The 13604-nt window shown below is 44.0% G+C and overlaps 1 protein-coding gene across 1 annotated transcript; it reads right to left on the reverse strand.

The window, feature by feature from the left end:
• Window positions 1-1442: 1442 nt before the first annotated feature.
• LOC123149497 (probable receptor-like protein kinase At1g80640) lies at window positions 1443-4717 on the reverse strand. The gene is made up of 10 exons (XM_044569162.1): window positions 4345-4717; window positions 3594-3755; window positions 3247-3500; window positions 3011-3143; window positions 2859-2922; window positions 2645-2741; window positions 2438-2540; window positions 2202-2320; window positions 1927-2016; window positions 1443-1835 (listed from the first exon to the last, which is right to left on the reverse strand). The coding sequence occupies exons 1-10, from the start codon at window positions 4535-4537 to the stop codon at window positions 1674-1676; spliced, it is 1377 nt and encodes a 458-aa protein (XP_044425097.1). The 5' UTR covers window positions 4538-4717; the 3' UTR covers window positions 1443-1673.
• Between the last annotated feature and the right edge of the window lie 8887 nt (window positions 4718-13604).

The raw sequence follows: 13604 nt of genomic DNA on the forward strand, positions 1-13604 counted from the left end.
CCTAACTGACACTAACAACCGGCCGCTTCTCTGTCAGAGCCCATCCTACATCGGTTTCAGAGAGCCATCGCCCCTGACATTTTTTGTGCTGGTACGAAAATTGGTTGTTGATTATTATTATTTTCATATTATTATTTGAGCATTTGGGTTTTCTATGATTTGGTCGTTGATCATTTTATTGTTAATAATGCTTTGCTGGTGGGAGCAGAGGAAATGAATGAGGCACATACTTGCAACAGCATTCAGGAAGTATCACGAAAAGCTTACATGCATGTGTTTATAAGGATTTGAAAAGATACATGTATTTTATCAAAAGTAATAATGTTGAAACAAACAACAACCTGTCAAATCATCCTCAAATGCAGAAAGGCAAGGCCCATAATAAAGGGGGCAGCAAGTACAGGGAGGCAGAAAGCATGTAGCTGAAATAGCTAGCTAGCTAGCTAGCTGAAGCCCTCCCAAAGTGCAGCTACAGCAACAAGAATCAAAAGCTTACCACTAATAATCAGCAATACTGGCCAAGGAGATTGCCACACACAGTTCTTCTACAGCAAATAAGCAAAACAAAAACATAAGACTCAAGAGGAGGGAGGACAGGGAGCTGTGGAGTGAGCAGTAGTTGCTGCCCCAAGCTGGCTGTGCATGCATGTGCAGTTATTGTCACAATTGAATGAAGCAGCTGCCATCTCCCCATCAAGCAAGGAAAACATATCTTCTCTGCCGACCTGGAGGGGCTTCAGCGAGATGCATCCAGAGGTTGTCTTGTGCAAGTTTTTGTCTCTGAATTCTGATCATATCATATCATATCATAGCCTGCATGATGAGGAGGGCATCAGAAGCAAGGCAGGTTCTAGATGGCATGTAAAGCAGCATTTTTTATGCATGGAGATTACCTGACTGCCCTGGGGAAAATGAGAGGGGGACTTGATGTTTACTGACCACCTTGATTGCCCATGATGTCCTACCTTGAGCGCAGGGCAACCATGGTGTTGTGGTTGGGAGGAGACTGTCACTTGCCAGCAGAGCTACAAAGCAGGCCTAGGCTAGTAAAGCACTGAGTCCATGTCACTGCCACTTATGGTTTGCTTACTCAAAACATATATGGACATGCTCCTTGTGAAACTATGCACGGATGCCTGCTCCATCCGTTCATGTTCAGTCAAATTAAGATAATGCAACCATGTGATTATTATTATTATTATTATTATTTTCCTGCCTGATATGAACATGTGCACCTGCTGCATTACATTTATGTTTTTTGGGAGGAAGCATTGCGATCACTGTCGGAAAATCCATAATCAGATTTCGTATGCAGTAAACAGAGCTGTTGGCAACTGTTGAGGCCTGTGTGGAGTCCAAATCACAGCTATCTCAAACGCAATCGAGACAACAGTGTGTGGAAAATTTTGGATCCGCACAGCAGTGACCAGATCCACAGAGCAGAAGAGAAAAATGCTTTCGTTTCTTTGTGCATGAAAAGACATATATGAGACAACTCTCTCCAAAGCAGAATTCTCTCTGCCCAACCAGCAAAAGCAGCAGGCTGGAGCTCTCACTCGTCCTCAGATAAGCAGCAGGGACAGGTGAGATATAGGTTACAAAATAAACAGCAATCTACTCTGGACCGTATAATTCCCTTTCTCCCGCTTCGACGAAACTTGTAGGATCATTTCTCAAGAAGGATAGTGCATTTGGTGTGGAGAATGTGGCTCTGTAACTCTGAGCGTTCCCCCGAGATCCGCGGGCACCAGAGGAACAAGAGAGTGGAGAACATCTGTTATCAGCGGTCTGTAACTCGGCTCGGGCTGCACGCATAGAACGGCCACCGCCGCAACCTGCACAGGCACAGAGAACAACAGCCTAAATAGTTGGAAAGATAAATGTGTCTACATTAGAGAATAATGGCAGTTTGTTCATGATGGGTACTTGGTATAAGTGCTTTGGGTCCATTGTGTCCTTGATCACTGGGTCGATGATGTTGGGGAGCTTCGATCTGTCGGTTAGCTGAGGCATGGCCTGCGTGCGGTTTTGAACATGTCAAATGATATTACTGCACAGATAAATTCAAAGTATGCTATGTTGCAACAGAAATATGAATACTGAAAGAGAACTAGTTACTTCCTAAGCTTGCTGATCAAATTGTGAAATACAAATGAATTACTCGATGCCTTGGTAAGTTCAGAGTACGAAATGCAGATTACCCATGACACAATTGATTGGCACTGAGATGGTGACATCTTCTCAACAGGCTTCCTTCCCATCAGGAGCTCTAGAAGCACTACGCCAAATGCGTAGACGTCGCTCTTCTCAGTCAACTTCCCTGAAATTGACAGGGTCGCTTGATAGTTACATGATGAAAGGAGAATTTTGCTGTTCATAGTTTAATCCTTTTACACAAAAGATAGAAGTCGAATTTTAGAACAAAAGGAGATTGCACCGTCTAATAAGTACTCAGGAGCTACATATCCCAAGGTCCCAGAGATCTTCAGGTTCCCTTTGTCAAGATTCCCACTTGTCACAGCAAGGCCAAAATCTGCAATCTGTGCAATCGACAAGTAAAAAGAAATGCACATTTCAACTCTGTTACCTGCAGTCAGCATGTAAAAAAATAAGCTGACCTTAATGAAAAGTTGAAGCAGTGTACCTTAGCATTGAAGTCTGAATCCAAGAGTATATTAGACGATTTCAGATCCCTATGGATGACCGATGGATTGCAGTGCTCATGAAGATACTCTAATCCCCTGCCGGGTTTCAATTTACCATATTATACAAACAGACAGTCATTGGCACATGAATTGAAAAATCATCGCTCGGGCTAGGTGCGAAGTAAAGTGTAGGGATTATTAGATCATAAGAACCTGGCCGTGTCGAGCGCGATCTTCATCCGGACGTGCCAGCTCATGGCCGATCCATGTGAAGGCCCTGAAGACAATGCATCAAAAGCTCCCAATCAGGAAGATCTCAAGAAAGAGCTGCAGCCAATAAGTGGCAGGGCCAATCATATACACACCATGCAGTTGTGTCTCCAATGATCCCTTCTCCATGAGCTCATAAACAATGTAGTGATTGCCACCATGGACGCAGAAGCCCAGGAGGGACACTATGTTGGGGTGCCTGATCCTGCCAAGCAAATCCAGCTCATTCTGCCCAACAACCACAGCACAAGCATTTTTACACTTACAGCAAGAACCCACCACTAGCACTTGTGGAGGCAATGGACAGTGGTAACAAGGAGGCAACATTCACCTCGAATTCTTTCTCGCAGTCCGGCCCGCCGCCTTCGAGCCTCTTCACCGCGGCGGTGGCGCCGCCGTCGAACGCCGCCTTGTAGACGCAGCCGAAGCCGCCGACGCCGAGCACGTTGCTCTCGCTGAACTTGCCCGTCGCCGCCTCCAGCGACGGGTACTCGATCATGGCCACCAGCCCCTTCTTGCTCATCTTCACCGTGTTGAACTTGCTCAGGATCGGCACCAGCGTGATCCCTTTCGTGGTGGTGGTGTCTGAACAATGTAACAAGTTGGTGGATGGTCTGGCTTAATCATCCCAAGCAAGCACGATTATGAGCTGAAGAAGCAATGAGGGTGAGGCAGGACCTGGTCGCCGGGCGGCCTTGCCGTGGGAGATCCGGCGAGACCGGCGCCACATGGTCCAGGCGTAGAAGGTGGTGAGGAAGATCATGATGGTGGCGACCGAGGCGAGCACGGTGGCGATGACCAGCTCCCGGTGGTAGTGGTGGTGCCTCTCCACTGTGATCACTGCAACACACAGAGGAGTTGGAATTAGGTGGAATTGGACATTTCAAGAAGCACAATCTACCAACTCGAGAAGATGAACAGTAGTAGAGCTTTTTATCGGTGGGCTATATAAAAAATCTTTGGAACGGCCCTTCCCTGAACCTGAAGAGAGATTTGAATTTTGGATGCAGTGGATTCTAACGGAACAAGCGGTTTAATGGCATTAAACTCGATCCAGAAATTCCGCAGTGACGTTAAAGGGAGAGCAGGTTCTGCTCCCCCGAAAATTTGAACGGAATGTGAGATCCCGAAAGGCAGTTTTTGGCCACAGAGGTCGAATAAAAGAAGGCGAGGAAAAATTCCCCAGCTGGAGAAAACGAACCAACCCATCGTAATTCGTTGATATTTGCGAGAATGAAATTACAAAGATCCGAGATATGCATAGCAGTTCCAATCCAAATTAAATTCCCAGAGGAAAAAACTCTGAACTTGCTAGATGTTCCGAAGTTCGGATAGAAAAAAGCAAGAACACACACACAGGAAATTCAGAGGAAGGAACGAGAAATGCAGGCCCTGAATCCTGATCCCTGGGCGGCAGCCACACACGTACCGACGGGGGGAGACGCCAGAACGACCGGAGAAGAAGAAGAAGATGCGGTCCCATTGGCGGCCCCCACCGACGCCGGCGCCGGGGAAGAAACGGCGGCCCTCCCGCTGGCCAACGAGCACGAGGACAGCAGGAGCAAGAAGAGAACAGAGGAGCGCAGCGGCAGCAATGGGGGCGGGGCCGCCGGCATCTCCATACACCCACCTCTCTCCTGACCTCTCGATCTTTATCTTTTGCTCTCCCCCTCTCTCTCTCGGGAAATCCTACCGGGAGTGGGGGGAGAGCACAAGAAAGCTGGCGGCGTTGTGGCGAGGCGGCATGGGAGTGAGGGAACCCGAAGCCGGAAGAAAAGAGAGGAAAAAGCGAACGGAGGAGTCAAAAGCTATAAACTACCAGCACTCGTCCTCGCCGGGGGGGCGCACGGGGCGCAGGAGAAAGAGGCCCGCGCGGGGGCCCTGCGGCAGAGGCAGAGGGATCACGGGCGGGCGGCAGTTTACCCAAGGGATAGAGGTGATCATGTGAGGCTGTAGTACACGTGAGGATTTTATCAATGGCGTTGAGGAGTACTACTTGAGATGACGGAGGAATTCCTTGTTGCGTTGCCGAGCGTCCTCCCTTGGCCGCTTCTTGGCTTGGGTGCAGTTCGGTCGAGTTGCTCCAACTGCAAACCCTGCCGTCGTTTGGACCCTTCTTCTTTGTTGCCGTTGGAGGCGTGCGTTTGTTTGGACGTGTCAGGCGGCCGGCATCGAGGATGAAACAAACGAGATCCGTTTTTCTATTAACTCAAGATGAAGCATCAAGGAAAACATAAGGGCATGTACAATGGTTCTATCTTAGCAATGCCACATAGGATAAATGATGAGGTGGAGGAGAGAGAAATCATAAGAAAAAATTTATGTGTGTTTTACAGCGTACATGATTTTTGCTTGTGTGTTTTACAATATTCAGCCCCAGTTTTTTTCTTGATCTGTGTTGCTATTTTCCTGCACCATGATTTTTACTATTCGATTCGCTCTTGTCATTCAGCCTGACACTTTGAGTCTGAACCATAATTTTCTCATTATTCCAAGTATGCATTTGTAATTGTAGGATAATCATACAAGTCCTTCTAGCATTTGAATTTCAAAAGGTAGCTCAGAGACTCACAGTACGATCTGATCACATACTATGCATTTATGTTATAGAATTTCCAAATAATATATTCTTCATAGTGCTAACAGTGTTACTAACGTTCTGTCAAAGTGTCAAGCATATCTGATGCTGCAATTAACTCATTTCAGTCTATTAATGTCATATTAGCTTCCTCTTTGACATAACAATTTGCTACTGAAAATACATGAGGGTTTCAGCCTTTTCATCTCTTAAGAGTGGAAACTAATTGAATGGGATAATGATACTATTTGGATACCACAACTTAATTTTATGGCTTTGCAGACAGTTGCAGAACTCTTTTTCTTTCATGTTTGTACAGAGAAACATTCATTCACACATTTATGCTCCAAGTCACGGTGTTGGCCAATCACCTGAATGAGAGGGACACCCGTGTCCGACAGATCAAGATATATGGGCCACAACAGTAAGTTGGATTTTCTAGGCTCCGTAAAAAAATATTTAAAGAATAATGTGGCAACCCCCACCAAAAAACATAGTATTAATCTCTGTGAGCCGCTGAGCACCAATTCAGGTTTCTAGCTACTAAGGGCAACCTGGTGCATGTAGCTCCCGCTTGCGCAGGGTCCAGGGAAATCCAATTGTTGGTAACTGATTTTCGCATGACTAGATTTATTTCACATCATGTTTTTTAAGACAACATATGACTTGTTGTTAGTTCCACTTGATGTGGATTCTGCTGTATATTATTTTGTTGATTTTATTTAATAATTACCTACTAAATAGGATTGAATGAGTATATTTCTTCCTATAGTTACACGTGTGTTGCGCGTGCATGATTACTATGTGATGAAAATCATCGATTTTTTTGCCCATGCCTTCCTATGCACGTCTGCTACCTATAGTCATTCTGTCATTGTATTGTTTTCTTCTACTATTTTTGTTGTATATTACTACATGAGTTGGTATGTGGTATTTGATACTACGGTCAGTTGGTGTGAAACCCCCCAATTTTTTGATTAATCTACGCAGTCAAAATAAGTTCAGTCTGTAGTCTGTACACTTGTTAAGCCATTTTAACTGAACTTGTACAAGCATTAAATCTAGGATATTTCAAGTCTCTTGACAAAAAATATATTACATAGCAATAGTTTCATCCTATTGTTGTACAAATCCAAGTATGGGGTGTATTTGTGGTACTTTGAAATGTAAAAATTGCAGCAATAACATTCTTCTGTTTTGCTGTTGCAACGAGAGAATAAGAACGAGATGCGGAGCCACATGGAAAGCTTGGACGAATTGATAAGATGCCAAATCTTGGACACCAAATTATGCGTATGTAGTTGTTTTGCATCAAAAATATGTTCATATTGTTGGGAATACTGTAGTTGATTTCACCAGCTGCGTGTTAGTTATTTGGTTATTTGGTCTGAAGCTATGGTTCAAGATTAGTAATTATTTGGTCTAAGCATGCAATTCCTTTTCATGTCTTGTTGTATAGTTCTCTCGACAGGAAGAGTTCCTGGAGGTTAATTATTAGAAGTGATGATATATATATGGCAGCTAATGGATGCTATTATCAAGTCTTAGTTTCTGAATTTTGATTTGGCAGACTCACTCTTTGTTTGATACAATATATCTGAAGATCCCTTTTTGCACACTTTTCAAATAAGCTCTTTACTCTTGTGTGTATGGTCAAACAATGCACTTCAAAAAATTATGTTAGTGTCTCGGGGATAGTTAACAAAATGGTGTACTTATTATCCTAGATAATCCCATTCATTACGTATGTCACATTTCCATTTTTTTTCTTTTGGGAATAGCACATATCATATATTTTTTCTATAGTTTTTTGAATTTAAAAAGGTGTAGATGAACAAAACCAATAGAAAAGGGAACTAAATAAATAATTGTGAAATTCAAAAAATGGATTGAATTGTGGAGACGTGTGTTGCACGTGCATGCTTACTAGTATTTAAGAAAAGACAAGAGATGATCTCTTAGCACAATATATTTCACCACATTTTTAGGAATAACTAGTTATTGATGATAAAGCTAAGAGAGGACCCATTGTAGACATGTTTTTCTTGTCATATCTAAATTACATGCAAGACTTAAGATAAGACTATCTTATCAACCATTGTACATGCTCTAATGAGCATACGCCCGGCTTTTGCATAGCTAAGATGCACATAACCAACACCAACGCACACGCATAAAGCATCACACTGGCAAGTAGCAATGTCATACAAGACCCAAGCTATACCTCAGTGGAGTAAGAAAGAAAAACTCTAAAGTGATCAAAACAGTGATCAACAAGTTACAACCACTAGTGCAGGACCGGGCAATAGCACCGGTTCGTAAGGCCCTTTAGTGCCGGTTCCATAACCGGCACTAAAGTGTGGTCACTAAAAGCCCCCCCTTTAGTACCAGTTCAGCACGAACCGGTGCTAAAGGGCAACCACGTGGTACGAGCCAGCTCCGGGGGCCGGGAGCCCTTTAGTACCGGTTGGTAACACCAACTGGTACTAAAATGTTTGGGGGTTTTTTGGTTTTATGATTTCTTTTTCATTTAATTTTGTGTTTTCCATTTTAATTCTTTTTCGTTTGCTGGTATTTTACGATACTACACATTGTACACGTTATGCATATATATATATATATATATATATATATATATATATATATATATATATATATATATAATTTCTAGTAGAACCAATCATATATATATCATCAATGTCTCACAAACCACCATATTAATTCACACATACACACATGTATAGCTATATACAATTTCTCCTACATATGCATGTTGCCTTCGGAGCCAGTGGCATTAGTCTAATTGGTGCCTTCGGAGCACGATGACAATTGGAAGTGGTTCATGACCTGGTCGATGGGGGCGGTAGCGGATAATAGTATTCTCCCTTCGGATTTATGACCTGGTCGAGCAAAAATCCCGCTATTTCCTCTTGAAGTGCTTCTACGTGCTCCGTTTCTAGGAGCTTGTCTCGCACCTCTTTGAACTGTTAAGAAGGAGATCAATATGCATGTGTATTAGTTGTGTGACTAGATATCGATAATGGTGTAAAAATTGTGAATAGTGTTCTGACAAGCGTACCCATTCCTGTCTTTGAGATCTGCTCCTTTCGAACGCCATCATGCGAATGTTCTCGCAAACGCAGAATGCACACAGATCAGTCCCCTGCGCCTACTTTAGGGCCTTTATTACGAGAATGGAATTTAATTTGATCAGATAATAATTAATCAAGCATGATAATTAAAGAGATGGCAGCTAGCTAGCTAGCTAGTACTACTTAATTACTTACCTTGGGTCGAAACCATTTCAGCTGTCGTTTTCATTCGCCTTCCATGACGCTGATGAACCTTGCCCAAGCCCTGCCCGCCGACAAAGAAAATGAATAAAAGGGTTATTAAATAGTTCATATCATGAAATGATGAACTAAATAGGTCGAGATATATAGTTAATAATGATTGAAATTACCTGTTGACTATCCCAAACAAGATGTTATAGTCACTATTTGCTTTGAGTAGTGAGTCCAGTATTTGAACTGTTTCGGCGTCAACTTTAATGACACACAAGATCCAGTGAAATCTGCATGCACACATGTTTGCATGTCTTAATTAAGCGGGCATATGTAAGCAAAAACATGTAGCTAGCTAGTAGGCAAAAACAGAGAATTTGTAGTACAAGAAAGTGTGACTCACTGGAAGTTGTAAGGAAGTAGTATATCTTCATTGTATTTGAGGCGCTTCAAGAACTCTAGCATGCTGTCCTCTACTTGCTTTTCATAATGCTTGTTTATTTTCCATGTGTATTCATTAACAGTGTTTGGGTCAATGAACCCAATGCCATAGCGTCCACCTTTTCTCATTTCATACATCTTCATCCTGCATAATACCACAGAAAAGAATATAGTGAGGATAATTACAGGTAATGATTGATCAAAAGGATCACTACAGCTAGCTTGAGACTTAAATTACAGAAGAAATCACTTACAGACAATAGCAACTGACGATAGATTTGTCGAGTGCGTCTTGATTGTATAACTGAAACAGTTCAGAATACTCAACGGTCACAGCATTCTCATGGTAGTAATGATCCTTCTTGACTTGCACCATGAGGGACTCTCGATCGGATCTCTTGGTAATGTCCATGTACCATTGATGCAATTCATACATTCTCGTTGGGAGCTTCTTGACCTCTTCTGGCTTGACCAAAGGTTGGCCCCGGGCATATTTCCGTTTTATTTCCTCCTCTGTAAGCACAGGCATGTCCTCGATCTTGAGGAGTTGTCCAACAGTGATGTTGAGAGTTTCAGCCTGCATTATATGCTCCTGGGTTATTACGACATCGCCCACCTCGGGAACATAAACTGTTTGCCCACAATAATATTGGGCGCGCGTACTGTCACGTGTTGTTCGCAGCACAACAAGCGGGGGGATCGATTGCGCCGCCTGTTCTCCCAGCTGGGCAACGGTTTTCCTGCATTTTTTGACAGCTGCTTGTTGTTTGCTCGAGCTCGAGCTCACCTTCTTCTGTAGACGTTGTCGATGTAACTTCCTGATGTGGCGCTCATAGTCTGTGTCAACAGTCTTAGGAGCTGGTGGTTGAGCCATACGAATGAAGTGGTCAACTACTTCCACAGGCACTTTCTCCCTTGGCAGCGGTGGCGGTTTCGATCCAAAATGGGCGTCGACTTCTGCTCGCACTATGGCATTGGTTTGCTCCTCGGTCCTGTCGTAAGCCCTCTCAGGAAGAGGAGTAGTGAGGTTTGGACCATATTTATATCGCTTGCCTCCGCCTGTACTTCCTGTACTATGACCTCGACTCGTACCGCTACGCACCATAGCTGTGGGGTGTCTCTTCTGCGATTGCTGAGGCGGCGGAGACGGCTGACGGGGCTGAGTTGGACGAGGAGGAGTGGCCTGAAGCTGTGCCGGACTTGCAGTGGCCTGAGGTTGTGCCGGACTTGGAGGAGGAGTGGACGTCTGACGCTGTGTCGGACTTGGAGGAGGAGTGGCCTGACACTTTGCCGGACTTGGAGGAGGAGGAGTGGCCTCACGCGTTGGTGGACTTGGAGGAGCGGGAGTCTGCTGACTCGGTGGCGGACTTCGACGAGGAGTCGGGTGACGCGGTGTCGGTGGCCTTCGTAAGATGATGCAATCCTTTCTCCATAGGATGATACGATGTTTGGCATCTCCAAGTGTGTGCTCCTCGTCACCTCCAAGAATGTCAAGCTCTAGTCCCGAATATTGGTCCACCACCTCATCAACCATGACACGAGCATAGCCTGCTGGAATCGGGTTGCAATGGAAGGTTGCATCAGGGGAATTTGTATAAGCAACGCCGTCCGCCACCTTCAAGGATATGTTCTTAATTTTGAAGTGTAGCTCACAGTTAGTGTTCTCCGCGATATCATCCATGGGGTATCTATCCAGCATTGCGTCAAACGGGGCAGAACTCACGTTGCTTCTCGGCATGGATGGGGCGGTGGTATCCAATGCTGGATCATCCGCTAGCTGCTGCAGCTGCTGAGACCCCCTTTGCTGGCTAAGTGAGTCGATCTGCTCCTGCTGCCGCTGGAATTTGATTGCCAAGTCCGCGTGCGCTGATTCTAGGCCTTGAAGCACTAGTAGAAAAAGGGTCAAATGTGAAGCACATTAGTGCCGGTTTGAATTTGAGCCGGCACTAATGTGACCATTAGTGCCGGTTCCAACGGCTAGGCGGGCGAGCATCATTAGTACCGGTTCGTGGGTAACCTTTAGTACCGGTTCATGCCACGAATCGGTACTAATGAGGCTATGTCAGGCTATGGTCAGTCTGGGCCCCCACGAAGACCTTTAGTACCGGTTCATGCCATGAACCGGTACTAGAGTTTCTTTGTAAGCTGATTTTTAGTCCCACCTCGCCAAGAGAGAGGCGTATGAGCGGTTTATAAGCCGTGAGTGCACAGACAATGACGAAGAGTTGCAATGCTCACCTACATGTTGATTAGCTTCAAGCCTTGCGGAATAGCATAGATTGCACTGAGCTATGTGCAGTGCAGTCTACACTATTTCGAATGGCTTGAAGCAAATTAACCAGCATTGCACCTCTTTTTTATTTTTAATAACTTATTTGAACTCCGGACTTCTTTTGTGTTCAGTATGCAGCATTCAAAGTGACGTCATCAATTTCCAACATGTTCTGACATCATTTTTTGTTTTTCGGTCATTTACCTAATTGTTTAAAGAGCTAAATGACCGTGAAATTGAAAATCACTACAAAATGAATCCTGAAAACGTTGAAACTTGGCATGGTATCATCATATCACCCTCATAGCATGCGCGAAAGAGTAGAGAGGGTCATGGCAAAAACTGGACGCACTTCGTGTACAAACTGGACAAACTCTTTCAGAGTATCAGGGTTTCGGACGAGAACTCATCTGTTACATGGCCACTTCAATGTTTTTTAAACTTATTTGAACTCCAGACTTCTTTTGTGTTTAGTATGCAGCATTCAAAGCGACATCATCAATTTCCAACATGTTCTGACATCATTTGTTGTTTTTCGGTCATTTACCTAATTGTTTAGAGAGCTAAATGACCGTGAAATTGAAAATCACTACAAAATGAATCCTGAAAATGTTGAAACTTGGCATGATATCATCATATCACCCGCATAGCATGCGCGAAAGAGTAGAGAGGGTCACGGCAAAAACTGGACGCACTTCGTGTATAAACTGGACAAACTCTTTCAGAGTATCAGAGTTTCGGACGAGAACTCATCTGTTACATGGCCACTTCAATGTTTTTTAAACTTATTTGAACTCCGGACTTCTTTTGTGTTTAGCATGCAGCATTCGAAGCGACGTCATCAATTTCCAACATGTTCTGACATCATTTGTTGTTTTTCGGTCATTTACCTAATTGTTTAGAGAGCTAAATGACCGTGAAATTGAAAATAACTACAAAATGAATCCTGAAAATGTTGAAACTTGGCATGGTATCATCATGTCACCCGCATAGCATGCGCGAAAGAGTAGAGAGGGTCACGGCAAAAACTGGACGCACTTCGTGTACAAACTGGACAAACTCTTTCAGAGTATCAGGGTTTCGGACGAGAACTCATCTGTTACATGGCCACTTCAATGTTTTTTAAACTTATTTGAACTCCGAACTTCTTTTGTGTTTAGCATGCAGCATTCAAAGCGACGTCATCAATTTCCAACATGTTCTGACATCATTTGTTATTTTTTGGTCATTTATCTAATTGTTTAGAGAGCTAAATGACCGTGAAATTGAAAATCACTACAAAATGAATCCTGAAAATGTTGAAACTTGGCATGGTATCATCATATCACCCGCATAGCATGCGCGAAAGAGTGGAGAGGGTCACGACAGCATTCATTTGTTGTTTTTCGGTCATTTACCTAATTGTTCAGTATGCAACATTCAATTTCCAGAAGAAAATAAATAGAAGAAAAGAAATAATGCAGAAAATAAAAAACTATACAAAAAATTTACTCAAAAATAAATAGAAGAAAATAAATAATGCAGAAAAGAAAAAACTATATAAAAAACTACTCAAAAATAAATAGAAAAAATAAATAATGCAGAAAATAAAAAATATATAAAAAATATGTTGGCGCGCTGCCCAGTGGGCCTGCCAGACCTAGGGTGTGCAAATGCAGGCCCAGAAGGGCCAGCGGGCTCACAGGGCAGCACGCCCTAATTAATTAGGCCCAGAAGCCTGCTATATAGAGGAGTTTGAAGAGGTAGCCGCGGCTGGGTTTATAAACCAGTCCGGCTGCCCTTCGCCCGGCGAGATGGGACTAAACTTTGGGGTGGCAGCGCGAGGCCTTTAGTACCGGTTGTGGCTCCAACCGGTACTAAAGACCACCCTTTAGTACCGGTTGGAACCACCAACCGGTACTAAAGGCCTGCTCTTCCCGCCTCTTGGCCTGGCCAAAGTTGGCCTTTAGTACCGGTTGGTGGCTCCAACCGGTACTAAGGCCTCTCCTATATATACAACACTTACGAAAATTCAGTTAGATCTCCCACTTCTTTCGTCTCCAACCTCTCGCGCGCCGCTCAAACCCGTCCTCGCCGCCCGTCGCCCGTCGTCCATCGTCGTCGTCGCTATCCCC

Source organism: Triticum aestivum, chromosome 7A (genome assembly GCF_018294505.1).
Source record: "Triticum aestivum cultivar Chinese Spring chromosome 7A, IWGSC CS RefSeq v2.1, whole genome shotgun sequence".
Classification (NCBI taxonomy): Eukaryota; Viridiplantae; Streptophyta; class Magnoliopsida; order Poales; family Poaceae; genus Triticum; species Triticum aestivum.

Excerpts from the sequence above, each read along its gene's own strand:
- LOC123149497 (XM_044569162.1), bottom strand. The coding sequence starts at position 4,537 with ATGGAGATGCCGGCGGCCCCGCCCCCATTGCTGCCGCTGCGCTCCTCT. Across the intron at positions 2,541-2,644 it reads ATTCAGACTTCAATGCTAAG|ATTGCAGATTTTGGCCTTGC; the intron begins GTACACTGCTTC and ends TCGATTGCACAG. Across the intron at positions 1,836-1,926 it reads ACCCAAAGCACTTATACCAA|GTTGCGGCGGTGGCCGTTCT; the intron begins GTACCCATCATG and ends GTGCCTGTGCAG.